General features: G+C 29.5%; 1 protein-coding gene across 6 annotated transcripts in view; it reads right to left on the reverse strand.

Moving 5' to 3' along the window:
- The window catches only part of Hr96 (Nuclear hormone receptor HR96), a 58,829-nt gene that overhangs the window by 10,627 nt on the left and 24,891 nt on the right, over positions 1 to 23,311 (reverse strand). For 2 of the 6 annotated variants that reach the window (XM_085813782.1, XM_085813783.1), the window contains exons 3-4: positions 11,329 to 11,485; positions 2,488 to 2,657 (exon numbers count right to left, since the gene is read on the reverse strand). In XM_085813782.1, coding sequence (XP_085669908.1) covers positions 2,488 to 2,657; positions 11,329 to 11,356 — 198 coding nt within the window. In that variant the 5' untranslated portion in view covers positions 11,357 to 11,485. Of the gene's footprint in view, positions 1 to 2,487; positions 2,658 to 11,328; positions 11,486 to 13,593; positions 13,703 to 14,491; positions 14,757 to 16,163; positions 16,284 to 23,311 lie in introns of those variants that run through there. The other 4 variants (XM_085813785.1, XM_085813784.1, XM_085813786.1 and 1 more) reach the window with 4 other exon arrangements.

A 23,311-nucleotide genomic window follows, 5' to 3' on the forward strand; every position in this document is an offset into this window, starting at 1 on the left:
TGTAGCAATCACCAAAAAGAAGTGTGAGAAAAATAGCACTGTGAATAAATGTTCAATCATAAAAATTCATTCTGCTTGGGATAAACTCATTGCCATCTTGCAGAAAACATATGAATTATACAGTTAGTAGTAAAGACTGTAACTGAAATTTCAAGTGATATATATAACAGTATAGGAATATCATCCAATGAAAACCTTTGCTATTAATATCTATTCTGGAACTTTTACAATTTTTGAAATTTAGATGTGCATGGCTTTTAAAGAGCCCTGCATTAAGAATGGGTGCAATTGACAGTTACTAGTATAACAATATCAAACAGCATAGTTAGAGCAAACAGGAACACGCACTTAGTTATTTTGCATTTACATATTATTCCATCTACCATGAAACTGTTGCAAACAGTGCAATATGGTTTTTGAGCAATTTGAAATATGAGTTCAAAATAATTAAAAAAAAAAAAAAGAAAAAAAGAAAAGAAAAAAAGAAAAAGAGAGAGAGAGAGAGGAAAAAAAAAAATGTGAAAGGTTTCAAATTTTAAATTATGTCCAAAGTGACATTTTTTAAATATTTTGTGTGTTACCTTTATTTATTAAATATCATGTTCTACATACTCAAATTATAAAATTCAGTTCAACAGCAGTATCACAAAATAATTTTAAAATGAGCATATCTTTAGAATTTCCGATACACAGTCTTGCCCGCTGGATATAAAAATATTTTTTCCCATTGCTTGCTTTAAAATCGTTGAGTTTGTTAATCAAAAATGAATAAAAGTTTTATAAAATATGAAATCAATAATAAAAAAATTTCAAATTCCAAATTAGGGCTTCCCAGTGCTCGCTCATATTTGGGTGGAAGACTACGCTATTCAAAATTTGATGGCTCTAGATACCATTGTTTTTCTACAATGTGAGAAACATACATACATTCATGCAGATTCCTTCATTATTTAACCTCTTTAAATACAGGGTGATAATACTTGGTAGCAACAATCTAAAAAATTATACGGTTTTAGTGATTCAATGCAAAATGATGTTTCAAGACTTTCTAGGCTAATGCCCCTTTGCCCTTTTTTTTTTTTTTTAAATTAGAAAAGCCTTCTATTACATTAAGATTTCCTTAAGATTTAACAAAATATTTATATATTTGAAGTAATTCTCCCAGTATGAATAAATAGATCATAATACTGCATGATAATAATAATAATAATTAAAGACCTTATCCTTTGCTGAATGAAAGGATTTTATGTTACACAACTTAGTATTATTATGGATTTTAAAATGCTGATTTAGCATTTTCATATTGTTTAAAAGCAAACAAAATATCAAACATATAATTAACTAGGTTTTATTTTATAAATATTCTTTTAATAATATAAGTTTTTTTTAGCATTTCAAAATAATTTACATTAATTAAATTTGCTTCAGATCTTAGATCGCATGTTTAAAATTAAAATCATGAATCCATGATTTGCACGTGATGAAAAAATTATAACATGAAAAACGAGAATGAAGTATTGCAATTCACCAACATAGATACATTGACATTTATATCATTTAGTTAGTTTACTAATTTACATGTTTTATGAATTAAATTACTTATTTACTGGCAGAGAACAACTACTTCGCCATTTCAATCTTAAAAAAAAAAAAAAAAAAAAAAAAAAAAAAAAAAAATGAAACAAAGCTTTTAAAGAATTATAATAAATAAATTTTATATAATGAAAAGTTATTAAGTAAAAGAAGTAAGGAACATGATTAAATTTAGTTAAAGTACCACCAAGACCATACTTATCTCTTTAGTTGACTCATCAATTAGTTATCTTTTTTTTTCCTAATTAGTAGAATGAGTCTTTTCTCTCGCCATAAACATTTACATCTTCACAAAAAGAATAATTCAACTATGCATATTTAGTAACAATCAAATTCTATTAGCTTAATAAATTTGTAAAAACACAATTATTTTATCTACCAGACAAAATGGCACATACAAAATTATTCTTTGATTCTGATATTTTTAATAATGCAAATAAGGCATTTAGTATAATTTCGTATGTGGTACAAAAGACTCCATGATTACTGAAAGAATATAAATACATAACACATGAAAACACACTAACGGGGAGGCAAGTTTTGCATGATTTTTATATAAAATAATAAATAATTTTTACATAAAATGTGATATTAGAAAAAATATTCAACACTAAAATTAATCATATTACTAGCCTAGCACTTGGAATTTGTGGAACTCTATTATTAGTAGTGAAGAATTTACATAGTATCTCCGCAAATCAAAAACAGGACGAAGCTTTATGAAAACGTAATCATATATTCATATTAGAAAGGTTACATATATATTTCAAAGTAAAGATATAAATGACACTTGAATAAGCTAAAATTCCTAACACACAGAATAATAATAATAATAAAAGATTTTATATCTATATATTCTAAACATACATACACACACACACACAATGAACTTACTTTAGTTTTCAAGGCATTTCGACGAAAAAATGCTTTGCATGATTCACATGTAATGGCATTGAAATTACTGCCTAATGCATTGTCACCACAAACACCACATTTTTTATTGTCCTTTTTCTTCCTGGATTCAGCCATTTGAATTACAGTTGAGATAATTAAGAAATCTAGACCTTTAATAAAATTACAGTGCTTATTATGTAAAATTCGACATTGAAAATAAATATGATTCAGAAAGAAACTAATTTGTTAATTACACAAATAATACATTACAGCAGCTTCTCATTGACTGCATTAATACCTTTAATTTTCGAAAATGGATTCATATAATTTTCATCCTACTATAATTGACCTTCCAGGAGAAATACTCATCAGCTGAATATATCTTAAGTTGAAATGTTAGCATCTTAATTTCATTCATGACTGATTTCATGAAAGAAAAATATAAAGTAGTCATCAAAATACATTCTTATCATATTTGATAAGGTGACCTTAAAATACACCAGATCTTAGAGACATCAACCCATTAACAATGAACCCTTTAATATAACAAAATCTAATATTTTGCCAAATAAATAAACAGAAGTCAAGATTCATACCTAGCAAACATATTATGGCTCTTGATACATCTATCAAAAATAGAGATAGCTATATTACTGATACTACAAAGTCTATTCTGAAAAAAGATGAGTAATGACTCATACATCTGTAACAGTTACTCTACAGGATAGGTTTTAAAGGTCACTTTCATTCAGATTAAGTTGCAGCTTTTATCTTTTCCTTGGTAGATAAATAACCTCCAAAAATGATAGAAATGATCTTAAAAAAAAAAAAAAAAAAAAAAAAAAAAAAAACTAAATATAATACTGCATAATCTGTTAGATAAAGAAACACGTGACCCTTAAAAATGAAAATTCTCATATCACACAGTGTTGTTTCTTCCTTTTTCATAAACATACATACAGGCACATAAATGAGAGTAGATATTATTACTTAAAAAATTTAACATAAAGAAATGGAAAAAAAAAACTTTTCTTTATGAATTACCAAACTCAGTTTTGGGTTTCAAATACTGCTTTAACAAAGCAGTTAAAAAAAATCTTCTTTTAAAATTATTATATTATATTTTGTGTCAAAATGTATAGCTTGAGTGAAAATAATAATAATAATAATAGTACACAGTTTGTAAAAATTAAAAGATATAGAAAAATTAAACATATAAAAGTGATTTAAAACAATTTGCACAAAAGCATTATTTAACATGAATTATATGCTTTCCAGCTGATTAATTTCAAAATATTGAACTCAAATTTGTTTCAAAATCAAAATTGAAGTCAAATTTATGAAAATTTTAAAATGATGGATTTCCTGTTTTGCAACTAATCACCTCTTAATATGGTATTAAAAAATTCTGATAGAAATGCAAAACTCAAATCTTGATTTCAAAGAATTATCAAACTGTTGAGCAGGTTTTGTAGAATTGCACACCACTATTCTAAACGTGCACTTTTCAGATCCTGGAAAATCCAAGGATGCATTTGGCAACCCAAAGCATCCCACACAAGCTAAAGTGGGTTCAAGATATGGACAATGTGCTGGACAATCCATTAAAATGATATCCACTATTTTCAAGTATTTTAATGCTAAAGATATTCAATGCAGACCCAGCACTGCCATCCATTAGCAAAAATATTGTCCAAAAGTACCCTTAAACAGCTTTACATGGGGTTACAAAAACTCATACACATATCTTTGGCCAATTACAAAACCACCATCAAACATGTACAGCTTATATAGCCGTTTCTCATGATTCCACTCCAAACCATAAAACAACTTCTGTGAAAACGGGATCTTTCTTGATCCCTTTTCCAGAAAATCAAGAGAAGGTTAGTTACATGCTCTTCAGATTAAAAAACTTTCAATCTGACTTTAGTTCAAGATACACTTGGACAGCAAACAGTGCATGGACTTTGTCTCCAATGAATATGATAGTAATACCATTAGAAAGTGTCTTTTGGAAGAAGGAGTGAGTGAGACACAAATCAGGTTTATTCACATATATTTCAAACCTCATAAAGCTTTCAAGAAGCAGAACTGCCAATCTGAATTAGTGTTGCAGACTAAAGGTCTAAAACTAATTCTCTTGTAATAACGTCATAGTTCTTTCAATTAGCAATGACAGAAAATTATCTTCAGATGCAGATATATCTCTTAGCCATCCTTGACAAGGCTATTTAAGAACTGGACTTACTGTTTAAAAAATCAGTTCCAAGTTCTTGATGTTGCATTTTAAGGGACATTCAGATCTTTGGCGATTTCTATACATATCTTCCTCCCTTCTCAGCCTTCCAAGTAACTACCACTTTAGACCTTTCCCTAAATAATGCCTTTAGGTAATAATTGATGATTAATGATTACTTCCAGAAACCACATAAACTTTAAATAACACTAGACACATGAATTTGAACATGTATCTATCATGTGACATGTTAATAGCCTAATTTGCACTTATTTGCAGATAATTAACATTACTATTACACCACTGGACAATGGTAAGCAAGCATATTTTTTCAGATAATCCTTTAATTGTTATGAGTAGAGCATTAAAAATGAAGATGATAATAAAGTCTCTGTAAAACTGTAATCCGTTGCATTTTCTAAAAACTAAAACTATTATAGAAGTAAAGGGTGTTTCAAAATTAATGCAAGATTTTATTTCAATATAAAAGAGTTTTTAGTCTTTAGATATTTATTTTTTAAGTGAACCATAAAGTGCATAGGATAGGGTTATTTATGGAAAAACACATCGAGCAAATGGCCTCCACGGCTTTGCTGGCACAAACGCACACTTTCGTCAAAATTTTTCATGATTTTTTTGCATAATTGTAGCTGAATTTCGTTGATGCAACATTTAATTTCCTCTTGTAATGCACGTGTGGTTGTGGGATTGTTGACATAGACCTTTGACTTCAAATAACCCCATAAGAAGAAATCTAATGGTGTTAAATCACATTATCTAGGGGGCCAATTCTGATCACCGAAACGAGAGATTACACGATCAGGAAACGTCTCATGCAGTAATTGAATTGTTTCATTGGCTGTATGGCATGTGGCACCGTCTTGTTGAAACCAGATATTGGCCACATCAATATCATCCATTTTCGGAAGAAAGAACTGTGTTATCATGTCGCGATATCGAGCACCATTAACAGTTGCTGCTTAACTAGCCTCATTCTAAAAAAAGTATAGTCCGATGATGCCTCCTGCCCCAAATCCACACCAAACAATGACACAGTGTGGGTGCATTTGTTTTTCGCTAATCACATGTGGGTTCTCCGAACCCCAAACATGTCAATTTTGGCAATTAACAAAGCCATCGAGGTGCTTCATCGCTTAGGATTAATTTGCTCGAAAAAGCAGCATCCACTTTTTGCATTGATAATCCATTCCATGAACTCTCTTCACTGTTCATGGTCATTAGGCTTCAGTTGTTGTGATAATTGAATTTTGTAAGCATAAAGATACAGATCTTTTGTGAGTATATGCTGTAGATAGCTTGCTGAAATTTGCAATTCATATCCACGACGCTGAATTGATGTTCCTGAGTTTTCACCAACACTCTTATGCACTGCTTCAATATTGACATTTGAACGACTTATTTTTGGACGACTGGTGTGTTTAGTGTCTCCAACTGATCCAGTCTCCATGATTTTTTCAATTAACCTTTCCACAGTTGAAGAGGTTAAAACACTACTTTTACCACATTTTGTATAAAATTTTCGAACTGCGGCCGCCAAACTCTCATTATTACTTCCTTGTACGAAGTAAAAAGGAAGTATTGTAATCGCGAAAAGTTTTAGGCAGCATATTTCAACGAAAATATCCATTTTGACCACCATCAAATGCAATTTAACGATGTTTTTGCGTGATATCTATACGTAAGGGCAGAATAAAATACTCTTTTCCTTCAAAAAAATTATAAAACTGCTTTAAAATTAATTCTGAAGAGAATTTTTTGTGGCGTTTGTACGTACGAACGTATACGTTCGTGCGTACGTACGTATCTCGCATAACTCAAAAACGAGTAGCCTCAGAACGTTGAAATTTTATATATAGGACTGCTATAACATGTAGATAAGCACCTCGTATTTTGGTTGCAATCGGCCGCACCAAACGTATATAAATATATTTATATATATATCCACTCTATTACCCGGCTCAGTGATCTCACTTTCTTTACTCTTATATGTTTGTAAATTGTACATTTTTGGCTTTAAAAAATGATTGAATTATGTTGTTTCTATCTTCCGGTTAAGGATTTTATGCCTTTAGTAAATCTGTATGCAATATTTTTAGAATTATCAGCAATTTTAAAGTTGTTTAATTGCCGCCAAGCCTGTTTTTAATGGTGGCCATTGATGTTTACATTTGATACAGGAAACTAATGGATTTGTTGCCAATCTAGAGAAACTTAGGTTCGCAACAACAAAGATAACGCATTCATTTATTATTGCCAATTAAATCATGCTTAATTCTTTCTGGAATTTTTTCGAGGAAATAAGCGTTTGAGATTTACTTCATAATTTTTAATATAGATATTTTGAGTTTTTATGTATTTTTGCCTTCTCACGAAGTGAGAACTGAATTAATTAAATGAGAAATACTCAATCGTCTGTGAAAAACTGTTTCTTTTTTGTTTTGTTTGCTTAATTTCTTTTATACATAGTTCTAGTTTTATTATAGTATTTGAATAGAACATGTGGCAACAATTAGATAATTCTTTAAATGATATACATTTTGTGCATTCTGAGTTATAATATGAATGAAATATAATACTGTTAAGTAAACCTAGCGCCAGAGTGTCGCTATGGTAAACAAAGTGAATTTTAAAGAATGCATTTATTCTATTGCGGTTTATGTGCTGTCGGCGAAGTATGTTTAATTCAATCTAATAAGTTTAAATAAAATGCAAGAAAAAATGCGTATAATTTAATATTCCGTACAAGGAAGTCATGTGGTGTACACATCAGATTTTTTTAAAAATATTATTCAATAGCGAACACACATTGTTGTATTGTAAAACGATCCATTTTCACTAACCCTAAACTCTCGGCTTTCAAACTGTTCTTTTTTCATTGTTGCCAACAACTTAAAGCAAAAATGGCGACAAATTCAAATCTTGCATTAATTTTGGGACACCCTTTATATAATCAGTTTTGAACAAATTGTTATTCCTTAAAACTGTGATACGGAACTTATTTTGTACAAAACTTTCAATTCACAAGAATTTGTCAAATGTTAACTACCACAATCTCAAGTCAATAGACTCAGAATTACATCAATCTTAAATATAAAATTTTACAAATTACCAGCAAAAATTCTTCAGAGCTTATTGTTGATATATCTAGCTAACTATTTTCATACTGTTCACAATTTTGTGCATAATTTTATGTTCAATATTCCCAAGGATGCTACTTAAACAATTAGTGTGTGGGGGTGGGTGAAGGTAAGATTATAACCAGGGAGATCCAGTCACCTACTTTAACTAAAAATTTTGAAAAGTGTACTTAGTAATACTTTGTGCTCCATGATTTTTTAAAGTACAAAAATATGAATCATACCAAACTGAGTGGAATGCTAATTACTTACACGTTACACACAAAATAGCAGCATACAAATGTAATTATTATTACTTCAATAACTACAATTAACTGTAAAAGTTTATAAGTGCTTAAGATTTGCAATTTTCTGGAGTTTGATATTTTTGAAAAAATTCTCCATACGACTGAAAATTTGTGGTCATACGTGTTATGAATAAATTTTATTGGTCTCTCTTGAGGCATCCCAAATTATAGAATAACTCTTCACGTTAAAAAGCATTATACTCCAATATAAAGTTTACCAAATGTACAAGTATATTTTTAATGTTAACAATTTCTAGTTTTCTACACAAAAATTAGAATGCAAAGACAGGGGGGAAACCTTTATATGAACTTCCAACATATGCACTGTTAGCACTTACGAATAATTTTCTTTCTAACCTTCATTTAAGAATTTAAAATAAATTAATTACTACAAGGTGTGACACACACACACACAAGAAAAAAGGAACAAGACCAAGTGTGTAGCTTGAAAAAAAGAGTGGAGTTGGCAACAACTATTTTAGTGACGTCATCCGACACACCCACTACACTGAAGTACTAAAAAGACTTAATGAAAAATTACGAAAAAAAGGCCACAGTTGTGGAGTGATGGATGGCTGTTGCACCAGTACAATGCAGCCACTCACATGGCCCTATCCGTGAAGTAGTGTTTGAGCTGAAAAACATTACTGTGATGGGTTATCCTCCTTATTCACCTGATTTGGCTCCATGCGACTTTTTTTTTTTTTTTTTTTTATTTCCTAAAAGTTAAACCTTGCTTGCTTAAAGGAAACCTATTTTATCTCAGTTGAAGAGGTTCAGGCAAAAATGGAGATTCTCCTGAAAGGCCTCTCCAAAACCTTGTTTCAGAACTGTTACCAACAATGGTAGCACCAAATGCAGAAGTGTGTGAATGCTGAAGGGGACTACTTTGAAAATGATAATGTCACGGAGAACTGATTCTGTAAGTATAATGATTTATTGGACTAGTCTCTCTCTCTCTCTCTTTTTTTTTGGGGGGGGCGTGTGTGTCACACCTCATATTCCTATTTCTTCATTCAAAGCGAATCAAAATTCCCATAGGCTCTTAGTTAACTAATCCAGCTATAATTATGTTATAAATTGGTGATCATCTACTGTCATACATTTTTTCTCTGAAGTGTTATGTTTTCTTTATATTGCTAAGCATTATGTTTTCTTTTTGTATTACTATGTTTCATACAACTGTAATTTTTAAACAATATCCCTAAAATAAATTAAATATTTTATTTCAATTGAAATTTTTAAACTTCTTAACATCAAAAATGCTTTTAAATAAAGAAGGATAAGAGAAGAAATATAATTTGCATAGGTATCTTTCCAATAAAACTAGCAGTTCTGGAAAAAGAGACAAAATTATTTTATCATGAATGTTGAAGACCTAGAGGTGAAAAATTGTGGAGCTGAAAAATTACAGTACTGAATCTGAAGCAGCTTTATCTGATGCTAACTTGAGACAGCTAATACAACACTGATCTACAGATAAAAAGTTTTAAAACCATGCTGAATATCATTAATCTGAAGGTTTCAAATAAAAATCTGACCATAAAAACAGTTTCAGAATATTCAAATTAAAACTCTCCATTTTTAATTTTAGTTTTTTATTATTATGTTTTTCTCTTTTTTATGAGGAAATATATTTATTTTTGTTATTTATTATTTCAGAACCTAGTACTTAGACTTCCTTATTTGATATGCAAAAGAAACAACTCAAACACATGAAAAAATAAAAGCATCTATTTTTAAAATGCAGCTATAAAGAACATAAGTAACAGATGTGTAGGGATTTGAAAGTCATACTTCTAGTGCTTAGACTTATGCTAGCTTATACCCCAAATTGTTTTTTTCTTCTGTAAATGGAACATTAAAGACTCAACAGCACATTTTAAAAAGAGAGAATGATAACATAGGATATCAGAGGAACTTGGATTAAAGAATGCTGAAAATTACCCCTCGTTGATTGTAATTTGGCATTACCACTCTAGTGCACTAATTTAAGGTTAATGAAAAACTTTCTCAAGGCCAAGGACTAAAGTCTTTATATATATATATATATATCCCTGAGAATAAGATTCCACATTTAGACTGAAAAAATACACTATTTACAAAGACTTCTAATCTCTTAGAGTATACACATTTCAGTGATTTATTATGATTTTTCTCAGAAACTGTAGACTCGTTAGTGATCTACATAGTTACAGCTTCCACCATATTTCCTGCTAGGAAAGATTCTATCAATAAAGTAGAATATGACATTGTTAATAGATTATTATTAGAACCTCCTGAAACAAACACCTATAAATTCATGCAAGAAGACAGCAAAGAAACACTGTGCATACAAGCAATGTTAAGGTTACATTATGTTGTATTTAATTGCTACATTGTATATTTTTCATGATCAGAAAAAAAAAAAAAAAAAAATTCATTGGTTTCATGATTAGAAAGTATTTTGAAAATTTCTGTACTGCAAATAGTCTTTATTATACCATATATAACAGTATACTATATTTTAATAAAAGTAAAATTATCAAGTAATTATCAAGTAAAATTATCAAATAAACCTCTGCAATCTAATATTTTCATCAAAATTTTGAAACTAGGCAAACTAGAGCTCTTAAGAAGCAATCAATTTCCTTTCTGAAGAAAACAAAATGTTTAAATCTGTACACCACTGTACAAAATATGGCCTTCAAAAGAGACTAGAATAGTACTGAAAAGATATTACTATGATCTAAACCAAATGGCACAGACATTCCTACAGGAAATGAAACATTTCTCAAAATTGATAGCAACATAATGTAGTATCATTTTTCAAAAATAACTGCTAGCAACACGATGCAATATGAAAAAATGCTGAAATAACAAATACATCAAAAATATATATTCAATTTATTGTTTATATATATATTTTTTAAAAAAAGTTTACATTTTTTAATTGTAATACTAATGAAAGTATTTTTTTATCTTTAATATATCATGTATTTTATATGCTATTAATATAAGAAATAAGTAATTTAATTAAAAAGGAAAATAATATGTAAATATGCTGTGTTGTGAAGGACTATGTATATGCAGTAAAGAACACAAAACGAGAGTATAAGTTTGATAAAACTTAGCTCACATCACAGGAAGTTTAAGAAAATATAGGAAAGGAATAACTTACCATATGAAACAGCCTCATTACAGCTCATTCATTTTATGCCAAATTCAGCAGAGCGTTGAGATGATAAAGAATTTGACATATTAAATATAAGTGTAAGAAAACGTGATTGCCAAGAATAAATTTTAGAGCACTCTATCATCATCTTTATGACTTGAATCTGCAAAATGATAGAATTGGGTTTTTCAGATATGAGCACAACATGAAACTAACAAAATCTTTACTTTCACAATCTGCATATGGATAAAATTATTTAGAAAATTTTAAATATGTCACTTCTGCATATATAAAGAAAACAATGAAGAAATGAGTTTGAAACTTAACAATGATAAAAACAAATATACGTACATTGTTTTAATAAATTTTAGTATTGAATTTTTTTAATTTGGGGAAAAAGCATACTGAATTAAATTACTAGTTTAAAAAATATACAAAAGTAAATATTAACCAGTTATTTAGTTCAGCAAACTAATAAACTAAGTTTTTTAATTTAGAAATTGCAAGAAAATTACATTTTTAGTCAAAATACATACAGTAAGACCCCGCGTTTCCATCGAAGTAGAGCGTAATGCGAAACAGCGCTAAGCGAGGCTATCTTAACATGTAAATAATGGGGTTAGGGGAAGACGGATAAAAAATGGTTAGGCATTAAATTTAATAATTTTTTTTTAATAAAAATAAAATCAAAGATTTATTTCTTACAAAAATAAAAACAATATAAATGCATATACTTTTAAAAACAAATAAAATTCTCAGTCAGATCATTCAGTCTATTCTGGGTTTCCAATTTTCTGCCTTTTTGTCAAGAAGGCATTATGATAGATTGGCTTAATGGCATATTGCGTTCAATTTCGTCGTCAATCCATATAGACAGTCGTTTTCTCATTTCCTCTATAATGTTATTTCTAGAACAGGTAATTCTAGTTGCAGAGCTTGACGTAGTTGCAGTTGCCGATGGCAGTATTTTTTCTTTATTCTTAAGAATTGTCCTTATTGTTGAAGTTGCCAAAATCAATGCAGCACTAATTTGAGATTGACGTTCACCAGAATCTAATCTTCTAATCACTTGCATTTGAGTTTCCAGTGAAATGCTTTTTCTGGTTGCTTTCTTTTCTTGTTTTTTATTATCACCCATGATAAAAACTAAAGATCATAATATTTGTCACTGTATTAATCGTTATAGTATTATGCAAATTTAAACTTACAATAATGTCAACAAATGTTTCAAATTACAAAAATGCGTCCACAAAGCAAGAAACACAACTACACTGTTTCGGATATGTTATTTGGAAACCTAGCGCTGCGCACAATTTCGGAGAATCCCCGGGTTGAAATAAAAGAGCACTAAACCGAAACAGCGTTAAGTGGGGTCTTACTGTACATGAATATTTATTTATTGCCTAAAAATAAAGTACATACACAGAAATATAAAAATTTATCTCTGAATCATCAAATTTAGCTTAAATTACATAAAATGATATTCTGTAAACATTACACAATTCCGCATATAATTTGAAATTTGCATATACAAGTTAGTATATTTCAACTCAGTATGATATATTTTTAAACAAATGATAATAATCCTAGGTTTTATCACACCGCCACGCAACATACTTAATGTGAAGAAAACACAAATTTCATTTGGAAGACTGCTTTTAATAATTTTTACATTTTTATGCAAGGCATTCCACATATTCTTGTTCAGTATAACAATTAGTGTCTAGGGCTATCATATTTATATCATCACCATTAAAAAAAAACCACTTAAAATCATAAAATTGCAACAGTAACATCAATACTCATATGAATGAATACAGAGTCAAGAATTTGAAATTTTTGTGGAGGAAAGGAGGATAATTTACATCAGTTTTGCAAAAAATGTAAACCTACTCTAAATGATCATCTGATTTAACTTCATCTGAAAATAGGGATAAATTCAGAGAGATTTCTGTTTTACTCAGCAACTTTTCACAGGTGATGAGGTCAGAATTTTCACACTCAATATCAGCATTATTGATACTCTTCTGTTATCAGAGCAAGATTCAGAAGTGTATGTATAGTGCACATACATATGTGCATTGTACACACACAGATACATACATACGTACATTATATACATTTTTATACCCAGTCCTGTTAACAGAATAGTACCAAATTATTCATTTCTAATACAAAAAAAAACTAAGCAGATAAATTCCACTATATATAATTTAAATATCCAGTATTTGTATTATATAATTCATAAAATATTCAATAAAACATCTTTACATGAAAATTCAGGAAATGTTATGCATAACATCCAACAGAAATTATATTTTTCATCACATCAACAAGCAGAAAAAAATCCAAGAATCCAAGAAATCTTGACTAATGCTATCTATGAATCAAAAAGCAAAGTTTGAGAATGAGATGCATGTGTAACATATGGATAAATTACACTGTGCATAAGCTAATAAACATAAGCACTACCAAAACAGCTACATAGTTAAAAAAATAGTCTGTATAGTAAATACAAATGTAAGAAATGATATTAAACAAAAGTACAAGATATAATTAGAAAAACAGAGTACAAAAAAAAAACTAAAAAACTATTTTATCAATTTATTCCATGAAAGCGCCTTAAATACACTGATGTGTGGATATAATCAAAATGTAATCTGAATTAAATACAGAACACATCTAAAATTTATTTAAATAATGTTACAAAGAAACTAATCGTTGAAAACGATTGATTTAATTTGTTCTCCTTTCTAAATTATAATACATTACATAAACACATTACAATATTGTTTTAAAATACAGACACACACACAAAAAAAGACTCAACAGATTTAAATGACTTAATGCATTTCTGTATACGATTTTCACACGATGCACTATGACAAGGGACACAAAGAACAGCTTCAGCAATGAAATGTTGCAATGATTTTCAAAATATATCATGTGAGATACAAAATATATTTTTGGCTACATTATTAGCATTAATTACTATACTCTCGTACTGTCATTCAAAATCAGCACTAAATAAAAAACAGGAAAATTATTCAATTCATTATATCTAAAAATTAAAACTAATTTTATTCCAATTTCAAGTTGTTGAATGATTTACTCATTTCACAATTTAATACATTAGATCCATTACTAGTAAGAAGTTAAAAAAAATTACTTTATACAGTGAGTAAGTAATTTGATATAGATCTATATTTATGTTTTTTAATTTTAATGTTTTAGTCAAAACCATCTTTTTTCTTCTCTGTTTTATGTAGCTTTAAAAGCAAAACATTCTGCATATCAAACAGCAAAATAATCCAGACAGTTTACAAAGAAACAGCTATTTCCTACATAATGATATACTAACTGAACATAATTGTAAAATATAACAAAATGGTTAAAATTTCTTCATAGCAACTCTTGACGTCAAACTGAAAAGTGAAAACAAGGGTGAAATCAAGTTAAGTACTAATGCACTGAAATGATAAATGACTGAACTTTGTTCCAATATTGATAATAAAAAATTTGCAGCCAATAAGATGGATTCCCTTCTACAAAATATTCTGACATCCGACAGACCTTGAGGCCTAGCAGTTAAAATAAAATACAAAAACTCTGTGTATGTTGAAATAAATCATCATATTTTTTTATATCTTTAAACTGACAGAAATAAAATTTTCTTAAAATAAATATAATAAAGAAATTCTTTTGCAGCTCAAGATACTTTAAGAAAAAAAAAAAAAAGAGGTTCTCAGAATAGCAAAAATTAAATGTTTTTTTTATGATAATATTAAATTTATTTGCTAGTCAGAATATGTTTTGTTCCATTTACTTGTGATATCTTAAAAATTATTGTAATAATTTTCCATTCAAATTCCTTTCTTCTTACATGCACTTTATTTTTTTTAATCTATTCATTTATTCTTTATTTTTTTAATAAATTATTCTCTTTGATCTTTGTTTAGGAAATTATTCTTCGAGTTAATGTTTTGTATGCCGATTATTTGAATGGCATTAATGACAGGAGAGTTATTATGGATGATCCAGCAATAGTTATGATTAGTGTTTCAATCGTTGAAAATAATTATACTAACTTTTTTAAGCTGAATTGTAAAATAATAGTCTACATTTTTATTGTAGTTATTAGTTTTGTTTGCTATGAATCTGAATTTTAATGATGTTTTATGGAATTTGAGAAGTGCATGTAGGTTAGTATATCTGTTGTATTTTGGATTTAAAGAGCTATTTAGTTTTTTATGAAAAGTTTTAATTCTGTTAATTAAATATGTTTTTGTATTGTTTGCTAATTGATAAGTAGTTACGTTGAAAAGTTCTTTATTAATAATTGTTGCATAGAATCGTTTTCATATAATGCTAAAGTTATTATTTGCTTTAGTAGTTTGCTAAGTAAAAGAAAATAAAAGAAAAAGGAAAATTACTTTTTTAAATTTTTGGTTTAAACTATTATTACATTTTTCATAAAATTTGTCACTGTGATTCTGTTTTTTCATTACTGCATATGGTTTGTTCCAAACTTATATGCAATGGATTTTATATGTTTTAATTTACATTCAATATTGCCAACACTTGTTGCTGCTATTAGTTTATTATTAGGTTTGGAATTTCTTTTAATTTTGTATTCATTCATTAGAAGCATACACACACACATATATATATATACAGTCAAAAGTCGTTAATCCGGACTCGTCTGGAGTTCGGCGATTCCGGATTATTGATTTTTCCAGATTATAGATCATCAGTTTAAATCTCGTAAAATGGCATGCAGAAATTCTAAAATTAAAAATATGAAACCGTAATTTATGAAATAAAGAACAATTATGTCTAACCTCTCTGTCACCTTCTTCATATCTTTATAAATTTTTTGCAGCAATTCCACTTTTTGTTTGATGGACATCAAAACATACCTTCGTTTTGTAGATCCTTTGGGAGCTCCAGCATCGGAAATTCTATTTGACATAATCGAAAGTTCAAGTTTACTTTTATAAAATTGCTCTTACAGTCTGCAAAAAATAATAAGCCGGATCCAATTCGAAGATTAAGGAACAACGCAATCATCAACATTAACTGAAATAGATAATTAGATAATTTTAGCTTATACCGTTCGTTATACATAAAACGCGCACGCGAAAACGTATTCTGCACTTGCGCACACACATATGCGCAGTCGTAAAGGTCTTACGAGCACGCGTAAATGCCTATGCGCATGTGTCAATGCAGCACATGCACAGAAAGTTTTTAGTTTTGAGGTCCGGATTATGGGTGTCCGAATTAACGACTTTTGGCTGTATATATATCCTAGCAGCTTCGCTGCCAGCCTTCGTCTGGCTTTTAAATATACCAGAAAAATGGCTGAAGGGAACACCAAAAGTTAAATTTAAAAACTGCGTAGAATTTTACTCTGCAGAAAAACTTCATAAAAAAAAAGTTATTACGTATAACAAAATTACAATGAAATAAGCAATATCACTTAATACAAATATTAATTATCCTAATAAATAAATTAACCAACTTCCCTTTGCAAAATCTTAAGAACTCAAATGGTATAAAGGAGGTTAAAAACTTTGTTTCCTAAAAAAAATCACTCAAAACTTTTCAATATCTTAAAAACAGGGAAATGAGCAATAAATAACATAAAAGAATACAAAAAACAAAAAATTCTAAAAAGCAAAGTATAATTAATGATATTTTATCTTATATTTTCAAAAGAAAAAAGTTACAATGAAATGAGCAATATCCCTTAATACAAATATTAATTATCCTAATAAAAAAATTAACCAACTTTCCGTTGAAGAAAAAAAATCATGCAAAACTTTTCAATATCTTACAAACAGTGAAATAAGCAAAAAATAACATGAAAGAAACTCAAAAAACAAAAAATTCCGTGCACAATTTTACTCTGCAGAACAACTTCATATAAAAAATAAATAAATAAATAAATAAATAAAAAATCAATAAAAATTTATTATATATATAAAAAAATGACTATGAAATATGCCAATCTCTTAAAAACAGTGACATAAGAAATACAATGAAAAATTGTTGCCAAACCTATGTTTCTAAAAGAATGAAACTATTCAAAATGATGTGATTTCATCAAAAAATCTATCAACATTAATAAGAAAGGAAAATTGTTGAAAAATCACATTTCTAAAGATGTGAGAAGTGTACTCGGAAGCTTCATTTAAAAAACATTTTTAAAATACAAAATTTTATCATTTTTCCAAAATTCTTTTTGTAAAAGCAGTCGCAAGAATGAAAGTTTAATGTGTCCAAAAATCAAAGAAAAATAAACTGTAAATTTTTAAACATAAACTTTTTTAGTAAAAAATCCCGTTGAAAAGGTGTTAAGTTCACTTTGTTAAATAAATTCGCATTTAATCGATTTATCGAAACACGAAATTTATTTTAAATTCTGAAACACGAAATTTATTTTAAATTCGTAAAATAGCTAAGTGCCTACATTTCATGAGACGATGTGAAAATGGAGTGTGCAGAGTAAAATCTCGCTTTCCTATAGCACATTATGTCTCAAAATGACACAATTTCGTCACAAAACATAAAATAAAAAAAATTCTAATTCGAATTTTGAAAAAAATCGCTTTGAGGTGCACTGGCTCTCTTCTAGATGCATCTATGTACCAAATTTCGTAGCCGTGGGTCTATTAGCTTACGTGCAGCACAAACAAAAGACACACACACACAGACTCTTTCTTTTATTATATGTAGAGATACACAATAAGTGCATATATACAAGAAGGATCCACAAGTAACCATAATTTCTTAATAATTTCTTTCAAAATTACATCACCAAATATTAAAAACACTTCAAAATTACAGCACAAAAATTCATGTCTTTACCATACCAAAAATTTAAGACATAAAAATTTCACAATTAAAATCTACAGTAATTAGAGGGAAAGCAACCACATGCTCAGGGCTCAGGATATAAGATCCCTGACCATCCACTACAAAAAAAGAACATCGCCACTATTTAGGGTCAAGGTCCAGACAGACTAGCAAGTGCTGCTTATTCAGAGTGTCAGTTTTAGAAATAGGGTATTTGATATTAGTCAATATGCATGTTCTGCTGAGATGTTTGGCTAAGCAGTTTTGCACTGTACCCATCCTGGCTTAGCAACAAAGTCTCTATGTAGCCTTTGACTGATCTCATTCCAATCATTCTCGATACTCCTGATATATTCCAGTGTTTATCTTTCAATTTAATTGATAGTTCTGTGTTGTAAGCTGACATAAGATTCTCTCAAATGCTTCTTCTAAGAGAACCCAAAGGAATGAAAAAAGAAAAGAAGGTACTTTCTAACTATCTGCAATTCCACAGGTCAGTCATGAAAAAGTATTCATGAGGCAAAGCTGTATGTCAACAGAACTGATAATCCACGATGTCATTGTAAACCAAAGTTGTATGCCAAAGTTGTTGTTGTTTTACAGAATTCTCAGAACTTTTTTTTAAAGAGAAAACAGATTGATGTGCACATGGAGACAACAAAAGCACAAAAAATGAGGATTTCTTAAAAAAAGTATGGGTACTCTTCTATTATCGAGACCAGCCACATATATGTACGTATATGCATGTACGTACATATACATGTATATGGATGTGTTTATATCTGCATGTATATATGTACACTGCTAAAAAAAAATGGGACAGTTCTATATCTCCCGTTCTACTGGGCTGATTAACGAAATTCAAATTGCATTCTTCATGTCTCGAAAGCACGACTTAGGATATATATTAGATTTATATATAGCACAATTTTAACACAAAATCGGACTTTTTCTGAAATAACATACCAATTTTTTTTCTATATTTCGATTCGAAATTTACGGAGAAATTCAACAATTTATGTTGGCGCTTTTTATCCAGTTTGCGCCAAAATTAGTTCCCTTGTTTGAACTTCTTAATATGAGGCAACCTATTTTCATTTCCATTTTTACATAGTACGTGAGAGGGGAAAAAAAGACTCAATTGTTCCTTCTTTCAAATAATGTTCTTTATCTTATATTTTTAATTTTAATTGTTAATAATTTTAAACAATTTTTTTTTTTCGAATTTCATTTTAATTGTTTAAGTTACATGGTTTCTTTCGAATAACTGTTTTTAAAATTTCTATTTACTCATTCAAACTGCATAATTTCAATCAAAGGTGCATCGTTTATTTAATTTTTTTTTTTTTTTTTTTTCCAAATAGTTTTCTTTATGCTATATTTTTAGTCATAGTTACTATTTTAGGTAATTTTTAAATTTTTAGACTTTTATTTTAATTGTTAGTGTTGTATTGTCTCTTCAGATAATTATTTTAAAATTTTCTATTTATTCATTCGAAGTGAGCATTTTAAATATATTTATTAATAAAAAATTTTCAGAATTTGATTTTATTTATTTGAATTGCGTTTCTTTCAGAAGAATACTTCGTAACCCAGACTACAATGCGTTTGAAAACTGCATATATTAAAAGAGAAATTACAGTAAAGCACAGTTAACATGCCTTTCAATGTTCCATTCAGAAAAGATATATATGAATAAGAGAGATGTATAATCAACATTTTAACTTAAGATGACTTGCATACACTTTAAACAGTTTTATCATTGTGCCCATTGCTTTACACAATTTTATCCTACATTTGGTTTCTTAAAATGTTATTCATACTTTAGACAAATATTTTATTTTTGAAATTGCAAGAATCAAATATCATAAGATTAAAAAGTTTTAAATTTAAAAAAATATAAATACTAAATTTTGCGCAAAATATTATTTTTTCTTCTCTTTTTCTTCAGACATTCTGCTTCATTCTTGCTCTATTTCTTTAAGCATTCTGCAAGTATATTAAAAAGCATCCAACTTTTTGAAACATCTTGATTTGATAATCATTTTAAATAAAGTTATCGCCTACCTTTTCATAAAGGCCCACAAATGGTCAAGCAGTAAAGTTGCTGAACACTGGTAGTTCAGTCCGGGGTTCGAATCCCTGTAAACGGGCTGACAGCATGGGCGTTTTCCTGGATTTTCTCATGTGTAACATGTATGCCAGCTGGTTTCCCTTAGAAAGCTCTTCACGACGGCATCCTTCCTTTTAGGCAGATAGCCCTGGTTTGCCGTAACTTAATAATCCAATTCAATCCATTTCATCAGTATTTAGTCAGAACCTTTATCAGTCTTTAGAGGCTAAGCATTTTGAAGGTATGAGATGAAAGGAAAGACTGGTTTCATCAAGAGGTTTTAGTTTATTTAATTATGACAAAGCACACTAGGGCTATCTGCCTAAGGGAAGGGATGCCTTTGTGGAGGACTTTCTAAGGGAAATTGGCTCGTATACACGTTACACATGGGGAAAACCATGAAAACTCCCATGCAGCCAGCCCGTTCACGGGATTCGAACCTCGGACTGAACTACAAGTGTTCAGCGGCTTTACCGCTCGGCCGCTGTTTCATCAGGAGGGAAAAAAAGCATCTTAAGGTGACATCCACATACATCACTGGATAAACTCCTGAATCTTCAAATAATTCGACAGAGAAATCATGGAATTCTCTGTTTATGATATGATATGATGTTCTATAACGTAATTTAAATTTATACAACCATATAGTCTAAAGCCAGTCGCTCTTCGCTTTAATCTGCAATGGTATCGTTTTTGTCTTTTCTATTAACACAAGCTCAAATGATGGTATTTGCTGGTGTACACATCAAAGTGTTTTCTCTTTGAACACCTAAATTCTTTGAAGTATCCTGAGAGTATATTCAAAAGCATCCAACTTTTTGAAACATCTTGGTATGTCTGACAGACAAATTTCCCTGAAAATTTTTGCTTACTTTTCTCCCTAATTTTCTTCTTTCCTTCTACAGTTATTTTCAGTGCTCACACAAGAAAATTAAGATTTTTTCATTTGCTAGACTTCCATAAATTTTGCATTCTTGTCAATTTTTTTTAAAATATCAATTACATGAATTGTGTTTCAGCTGAAGACAGCTTTTCATTTTCTAGTCATTTTAACTATAAATAAAGTTTAAAGCAAAGTCCAAAGGATAAATATTTTAATTAAAAGATTTTTTGCTAAATGACAAAGAAATAAAACAGTCCAGCAGTTTTTATTCTGTACCACTGAATAACCCGATTCTTATATCGGCTGAAACAATCTAAATCATTTTAAAGATCATGTTTTTTATACAATCTATGACGCGAGAGAAAAATTAGCTTCTTAAAAAATTCTTTCTAAGAGGATTAATATAAAAATTTATATTTATATATATATTTTTAAAGCTGGGACTTGAACCAAATTGTCAAACTTTTAAAGTTTAATTTACATGGTGGTTATAATTAAAGTCCCTTTTTGAAATGGTCATAAAAGGAAAACTACCGGACCAAATGGTTATCGAGCTTGGGAATAGTGTAGAGGAAGTTATGAGAATTTATTTTCCGCGGGGGAAAAAAAAAAAAAAAAAAAAAAAAAAAGAGTTTAAAAACTCACCACCAGGGGGAAAATGGTGCTGTATGCAATATTGTTAAATGAAATAAGACGTGAACACATCGGTTTAAAATGTGTTTAATTGTTTCCGATACCTGTTACAAAGCATGTTCAAAGTAGCGTCCAGCATTTTCCGAAAGCAAGTTAAATCCTGTTACTGCATTCTCATAGCAGCTCTTAGCATATCAGGAGGAATGTTACAGGCATGTCGGTGCATCAAATTTTTCATTTCTGCCAATTTGTTTAGATTATCACCATAAACAGTGCTTTTGAGGTAACGCCATAGCCAAAAGTCACAGAGGTTGAGGTCTGGTGTGGGGAATGGCCTATAGGACAATCATTCATGAAATTTTGCCTAAGTAACTCTGCGACACATGTGAGGTGGGGCACAGCCCTGCATAAAAATCGTAGTATCTAAAATACCCCGTTACTGCAGTTCATGTATAACAAAACATTTTAACATTGACTCTAAGCGAGCTGCAATCACAGTGGTCCAGCTGTCGAATGCTCTTCGGAGAAAAATGATTCAGTTATGAAACTAGCTGTCATTCTACACCAAACGATGTGGAATGACTGCTATGCAATCGAATGCAGTAGGAGAATGCAATGGAACTAGGTAGATAACATGAGGGATTTCTTTGGCCCAGATCGACTAAAAGCATTTTGAATCAGTATCTTCATGTTTTAGGGCCGAATTCAGGCTTCAAAAAGTACAAATTAGCGATCTGTAAGAAAACGATTTCCAGATTGTACACACTTGTGCCACTCGCACATTTGCGATCTCACATTTTCTAATCGCTAATTCGTGGTTTTCACGGAAGAATTTCTCCCTTACATGGATGGCGAACTCGACTTTTATCGAATTTAACGCCTTTAAATGGTAATTTGCTTACTTCAAAGTTTCTTAAAGGGTATACAACATATTAAACCCGTGTAACAAATGTTACATTAGAGACAAATGTTACATTAGACCCGTGTAACAAAAGTTAGATTTTGACCTATATTTCATTTAACAATATTGCATACAGTGCCATTTCCCTCCTGGTGAGGTTTCAAACTTTCTTTTTTTCGTGGAAAATAAGTTCCCATGACCTCCTTTAAATGCTTACCAAGTTTGATAACATTTAATCCAGTAGTTTTTCTTTTATGACCGTTTCAAAGTTGAACTTTAATTATAACCACCCTGTATATTATTAAATTTTAATTTGAAGCTATGCTTTATATGTATAGCATGCGTAAGATTTTCGCTTTTATGGAAAAAATAAAGAATCAAAGCAAATATACTTAGGATAATGGACCAAAACTGAAACAATTTCCCCACACTCCGAAAATAAAATATTGAAACTTCAACCTTAAATTTATTGGATTTTCAAAATAATCAATTTGACTTATCTTCCAAGTCCTATTTTCGACAACACTTCCGTCAAAAATTCCGAATTACTGAAGATGAAGTAAAAGTTTTAGTATATATTCACTGTATGTTAATAAAG

The sequence above is a fragment of the Stegodyphus dumicola genome, chromosome 3 (assembly GCF_044657685.1).
Source record: "Stegodyphus dumicola isolate Sdum_Otavi_A_Nest chromosome 3, ASM4465768v1".
In the NCBI taxonomy this organism is placed as follows: Eukaryota; Metazoa; Arthropoda; class Arachnida; order Araneae; family Eresidae; genus Stegodyphus; species Stegodyphus dumicola.